Consider the following 7,099-nt stretch of genomic DNA (forward strand, 5'->3'; position numbering starts at 1 on the left):
GGAGCACAACTTGGGGCAATACGAGGAGTTATAAGGAGCACAACTTGGGGCAATAGGAGGAGTTATAAGGAGCACAGTTTGGGGCAATAGGAGGAGTTATAAGGAGCAAAGTTTGGGGCAATAGGAGGAGTTATAAGGAGCACAACTTGGGACAATAGGAGGAGTTATAAGGAGCACAACTTGGGGCAATACGAGGAGTTATAAGAAACACAACTCGGGGCAATATGCATCCTTGTAAGGAGCAGTTATAACAATGCACTCACCATGTTGTCCCTACTGGTGAAATGAACCAGCCACCCTTCCTTTAATACACAGGTATTTTTCTTCTTGTTATAGCGTACAGACTGCACGACCCTCATCAGGGGAATAAAGCTGCTGTTTAAAAAGAAGAACTTTGTACATTAAAACACTCATGAATCAAATGTTCTGGCATCTCATAAGTGACCAGTGGTCTTAGACACACATGTATCTGGGGGTTGGACACTAGCACCAAAAGCATCAATATAAAAATAATCTGCTAGATTAAGAGTCTTGCGTTAGCCTTAAAAAGCAGAGTTGAGAGGTCCCAACGCTGCTTTTTAACGCCTGCTGGTATTACGAGTCTGGCAGGTACAGGTGTACTGCTCACTTTTATTACGCGACTCGAGCATACCGCAAATCCCCTTACATCAATTGCGTATCCTATATTTTTTATGGGATTTGCCTAACGCAGGTATTACGAGTCTTGGAGAAAGTGAGCGGTACACCCTCTCCTGTCAAGACTCGTACCGCATTTAAAAGTCAGTAGTTAAGAGTTTTATGGGCTAACGCCATAACATAAAACTCTTAACTAAAGTGCTAAAAAGTACACTAGCACCCATAAACTACTTATTAACCCCTAAACCGAGGCCCGCCCCACATCGCAAACACTTAAATAAATTTTTTAACCCCTAATCTGCCGCCCGGACATCACCGCCACTTTAATAAATATATTAACCCCTAAACCGCCGCACTCCCACCTCGCAAACACGAGTTAAATTTTATTTACCCCTAATCTGCCGTCCCTAACATCGCCGACACCTACCTACATTTATTAACCCCTAATCTGCCGCCCCAAACGTAGCCGCTACTATATTAAATTTATTAACCCCTAAACCTAAGTCTAACCCTAAGTCTAACCCCCCTAACTTAAATATAATTTAAATAAAATTAGATAAAATTACTACAATGAAATAAATTATTCCTATTAAAAACTAAATACTTACCTATAAAATAAACCCTAAGATAGCTACAATATAACTAATAGTTACATTATATCTAGCTTAGGGTATATTTCTATTTTACAGGCAAGTTTGTATTTATTTTAACTAGGTACAATAGTTATTAAATAGTTATTAACTATTTTATAACTACCTAGCTAAAATAAATACAAATTTACCTGTAAAATAAACCCTAACCTAAATTACAACTACACCTAACACTACACTATCATTAAATTAATTTACTAAATTACCTACAATTAATAACAATTAAATAAAATAAACTAAAGTACGAAAACCCCCCCCCCACTAAATTACAGAAAAAAATAAAATAATTACAATTTGTTTAAACTAATTGCACCTAATCTAATCCCCCTAATAAAATAAAAAAGCCCCCCAAAATAATAAAAATCCCTACCCTATACTAAATTACAAATAGCCCTTAAAAGGGCTTTTTGCGGGGCATTGCCCCAAAGTAATCAGCTCTTTTACCTGTAAAAAAAAAGACAGTACCCCCCCAACATTAAAACCCACCACCCACACACCCAACCCTACTCTAAAACCCACCCAGTCCCCCCTTAATAAAACCTAACACTAACGCCTTGAAGATCACCCTACCGTGAGACTTCTTCACCCAGCCGGGCACAAGTGGTCCTCCAGAGGGGCAGAAGTCTTCATCCGATCTGGGCAGAAGAAGTCCTCCAGATGGCCAGAAGTCTTCATCCAGGTGGCATCTTTTGTCTTCATCCACCCGGAGCGGAACGGGTCCATCTTGAAGCCAGCCGAAGCGGAGCATCCATCCAGACCGATGACTACATGACGAATGACGGTTCCTTTAAATGACGTCATCCAAGATGGCGTCCCTTGAATTCCGATTGGCTTATAGGATTCTATCAGCCAATCGGAATTAAGGTAGGAAAAATCCTATTGGCTGATCCAATTGGAATTCAAGGGACGCCATCTTGGATGACGTCATTTAAAGGAATCGTCTTTCGTCGTGTGGTCGTCGGTCTGAATGGATGCTCCGCATCGGCTGGCTTCAAGATGGACCCGCTCCGCTCCGGATGGATGAAGATAGAATATGCCGCCTGGATGAAGACTTCTGGCCGTCTGGAGGACCTCTTCTGCCCGGATCGGATGAAGACTTCTGCCCCTCTGGAGGACCACTTCTGCCCGGCTGGGTGAGGTAGGGTGATCTTCAAGGGGTTAGTGTTAGGTTTTATTAAGGGGGGATTGGGTGGGTTTTAGAGTAGGGTTGGGTGTGTGGGTGGTGGGTTTTAATGTTAGGGGGTATTTTTTTTTTTACAGGTAAAAGAGCTGATTACTTTGGGGCAATGCCCCGCAAAAAGCCCTTTTAATGGCTATTTGTAATTTAGTATAGGGTTAGGGATTTTTATTATTTTGGGGGGCTTTTTTATTTTATTAGGGGATTAGAGTAGGTGTAATTAGTTTAAAATTCTTGTAATTATTTTATTTGTTTCTGTAATTTAGTGGGGGTTTTTTCATACTTTAGTTTATTTTATTTAATTGTAATTAATTGTAGGTAATTTAGTAAATTAATTTAATGATAGTGTAGTGTTAGGTGTAATTGTAATTTAGGTTAGGGTTTATTTTACAGGTACATTTGTATTTATTTTAGCTAGGTAGTTATTAAATAGTTAATTACTATTTAATAACTATTGTACCTATTTAAAATAAATAGAAAGTTGACTGTAAAATAAAATTAAACCCTGAGATAGCTACAATGTAACTATTATTATTATTATTCTACTTTATTTATTAAGCGCCAACATATTACGCATGTGCTGTTCATGGATACAATTCATTTAAATAAAACAATACAAGACTTGTAAGATACAGGACAAAATTTACAAACACATACTAAACACTATTAGTTATATTGTAGCAAGTTTAGGGTTTATTTTATAGGTAAGTATTTCGTTTTAAATTGGAATTATTTAGTTAATTGTATTTATTTTATTTATATTTATTTAAATTATATTTAAGTTAGGGGGGTGTTAGGGTTAGACTTAGATTTAGGGGTTAATAACTTTATTATAGTGGCGGCGACGTTGGGGGCGGCAGATTAGGGGTTAATAAGTGTAGGTAGGTGGCGGCGACATTGGGGGTGGCAGAGTAGGGGTTAATAAATAAAAAGTAGGTGTTGGCGATGTTGGGGGCAGCAGATTAGGGGTTCATAAGTATAATGTAGGTGGCGGCGGTGTCCGGAGCGGCAGATTAGGGGTTAATAATATAATGTAGGTGGCGGTGATGTCGGGGGCGGCAGATTAGTGGTTAATAAGTGTAAGATTAGGGGTGTTTAGACTCGGGGTTCATGTTAGGGTGTTAGGTGTAGACATAACTTTTGTTTCCCCATAGGAATCAATGGGGCTGCGTAAGAAGCTGAACGCTGCTTTTTTGCAGGTGTTAGGTTTTTTTCCAGCCGATTCTGCCCCATTGATTCCTATGGGGAAATAGTGCATGAGCACGTTTTGCCAGCTCACCGCTACCATAAGCAACGCTGGTATTGAGGTGAGATGTGGAGCTAAATTGTGCTCTACGCTCACCTTTTTGTGGATAACGCCGGGTTTAAAATAAACCGTAATACCAGCGTTACTTTAGGTGAGCGGTGAGGGAAAACTGTACGTTAGCAACGCACCCCTGTTACCGCAAAACTCGTAATCTCGGTGATAGTTTTTCAGCCCAGCAACTTCTGTTTTTTTTTCCCCTACAAAACTAGCTTTATTTAGCATCCATAAAACTAACAAACAGAATGAGGAGGACAAGTGACATATGTTTTGTAAGACGGCCATTTTAAATGCAGCAAAGAGAAAATAATTACTGTAATATATATTTCAAATATTCACTGACTCACTAAACCAAGTGATTAATACACAGCATTTTATTTCTTAATTACACAGAAACAGAGGTTTTAATGGAAGATAAAATAATCTAATCTGTCTGTATTTCCTTCTAAAGTGTAAGTTTAATAAAGTTTAATTACACAGTCTGTGTCATTGTTATAATAAAAAAAGCACTGGGGGCAGAGCAAGCACTCAAGATAGATGGCTACACCTGAGTGAGCTCCGGAGTACCAAGAGGGCTACAAGCTTTAATTCCGGCAGTAAAATCTCTAAGGCAAGCAGGAGGTGTTGGGCTTTGGCTGAAGTCACAAACCGCAAGCTTATTATTTCCATATCGGCCTAGCAGGAAAGAGGAGAACACTGCCACTTCTCACATAAAGTGTGCGCATACATATATTGCGTGCAGGTAGGCTGCATCCGACCGCAGATTAATAATAACAACAGCTAGTAACGACCCCATAACAGAGCACTAATGTTCAGGGGATAAGCCGAATACAGCAGGGGCCGGAATCATAGCCAGTGGAGCATATATATTGATAAAACGGACGTGGGCCTGCATACACTGAATACAGGTTATTAACAAATATAAAGTGCGTCACAACTTTTACACAGCATGCTAAAGCCGGATCCAATATCAATGTACACCATCTTTAATATGTTGGTGAATCCTAATGCAGTGATTTTTAACCTTTTTTTTGCCGTGGCACACTTTTTTACATTAAAAAATCCTGTGGCACACCACCATCCCAAAATTTTAAAAAAATCACACATTGTAGCCTAATACAGCATATATATCTACACATGCACACAAACACACACTTACTGTATGTATTGTGCTGTTATGCCATGCCTCCTACAAACTACCCCTGCACTGGGAGTAAAAAACAAGCAAAGTTTAAAAAAATATGTCACACTGTTGTCAGTCTGCTGTGGCACACCTGAGGATCTCTCACGGCACACTGGTTGAAAAACACTGTCCTAATGTATGTATGTATGTATTGGGTACTTGTAAAGCGCGGCTAATCACCCGTAAGGGTCTCAAGGCGCTGCTCATTTTATCGACCTCGGAAGGATGAAAGGCTGAGTGGACCTCGCCGGGGATCGAACCTGCAACCCTTGGGTTGCTACAGAGCTCAGCCACAGTGCCTTAGCATGCTGAGCTATCTGTCCTAACAGGACAGCGCCTTGAGTAATAAATCACATCTCAGATATATATAACGTACACACAGAAATTTACAAGAGGCATCTTATGAAGTAATCAGATTCTAAGGACTCTAAATATAATGGACTGTGCAAGCAGAAATATAGGTCTCACAGTTTGCAGGGCTGTATTGACAACTCTTGGAGACCTTAGGAGACCAGAGTATTTATTCCTACTATAATTTTTTATATTTGAAAGTTACTACATGTACTCTCTCTCCCCACTCAGGACTTTATTATACATAACTGCATAATTGCCATGTCTCCAATGAAAGCTAATAAGGCGGACTGCTCAGCATAGAAAAACGCAGTGCCTTCAGTGAATTATTTTTTTAAATGCCTGGAAGCATCACAGAATTCTGTTGCACAGGATTCAAGGAAACAAGAACAAGAAATGATTAAATTTCATCAGAATCCAAATCTGATGGCCCAGTATCTGCCATATCTATTCCCAAAGCTCTTCTGGATTAATTGCCTTCAAAAAAGATTTCTCCACATCAATCCAACAGGTTAAACAATGCATCCGGTAGGAAATCTCAGAAACAAAGAAGGATCTCACAGAAGTGGGTCAGAGAGTGGAAAAATTGGAGGAAAATGCGGCTCATCAAACTGCAGCTATGGCAAGTTTTAATGACTAACTAGCCCAACAAGAAAATACTATTCTGCAACTGGAAAATAAAATTGATGACCTGGAAAACAGGAGCCGCCGACACAACATTAGAAAACGGGGTATAACAGAAGCAGTGGCTCCACACGAATTAGAAAAATATGTTCAAAGTTTGCCTATCTATCTGATGAAGTGGAAGATACAACATTTGCACTAGACAGAGTTCATCGGGCCTTGAGGGCTAAACCCTCCGAAGATCAACCTCCTAGAGATGTGATAGTAAAAGTCACAAGCTATCCAATCAAAAGAAATCTGATGAAAAAAGCGAGGCAAAAGCACCCGATGAATTTCAAAGGTATGGATTTACAACTTTTTGAAGAACTGTCTCAGAGAACCCTTAAAGGGACATAATACTCATATGCTAAATCACTTGAAACTGATGCAGTATAACTGTAAAAAGCTGACAGGAAAATATCACCTGAGCATCTCTATGTAAAAAAGGAAGAGATTTTACCTCACAATCTCCTCAGCTCAGCAGAGTAAGTTCTGTGTAAAAAGTTATACTCAGCTGCTCCCAGCTGCAGGTAAAAAAATTAAAAAAAAAGAAATGAACAGCAGCCAATCAGCATCAGCAGTGCTGAGGTTATGAACTCTTACTGTGATCTCATGAGATTTGACTTAACTCTCATGAGATTTCATAGTAAGCTTCCTTTACCTGATTGGTGAAATAATATGAGAGTGCACGATGCTAGTTCCTTCAGATGTCCCAGGACAAACACACTAAAATGCTGCTTAGAAATCCTTTACAATGGGAGGTGGCTACTGAGGAACTTTTGAGGTAAAATATCTTTCTTTTTTACATAGAGATGTTCAGGTGATATTTTCTAATCAGCTTTTTACAGCTATGCTGCATCACTTTCAAGTGTTTAAACATTTGGGTATTATGGCCCTTTAAAAGAAGAAGAGACCTGAGGCCTTTAACAAATAAATTACGCCAGCAAAACATTCCCTATAGATGGGGACATCCATTCAACCTACAAATACAATGGAGAGGCAAAAGAATCTTATATCATTCCCCAGAAGATATACCGTCAACATGCAAGGACCTACAAATTGATCCTCCACCACCTTTAGATGGCAACACTTCTGCTCCAAATAACAACTCCTCCAAGATAATCCCATTTCCTCAA

At 39.4% G+C, this 7,099-nt stretch overlaps 1 protein-coding gene across 1 annotated transcript in view; it reads right to left on the bottom strand.

Moving 5' to 3' along the window:
- Positions 1–398, bottom strand: part of LOC128665771 (serine/threonine-protein kinase D1) — a 102,231-nt gene extending 101,833 nt beyond the window's left edge. Inside the window, exon 1 of the mRNA XM_053719964.1 lies at positions 264–398. Coding sequence (XP_053575939.1) covers positions 264–359 — 96 coding nt within the window. The 5' untranslated portion in view covers positions 360–398. The remainder of the gene's footprint in view (positions 1–263) is intronic.
- Positions 399–7,099: the final 6,701 nt, after the last annotated feature.

This window comes from Bombina bombina, chromosome 7, assembly GCF_027579735.1.
Source record: "Bombina bombina isolate aBomBom1 chromosome 7, aBomBom1.pri, whole genome shotgun sequence".
In the NCBI taxonomy this organism is placed as follows: Eukaryota; Metazoa; Chordata; class Amphibia; order Anura; family Bombinatoridae; genus Bombina; species Bombina bombina.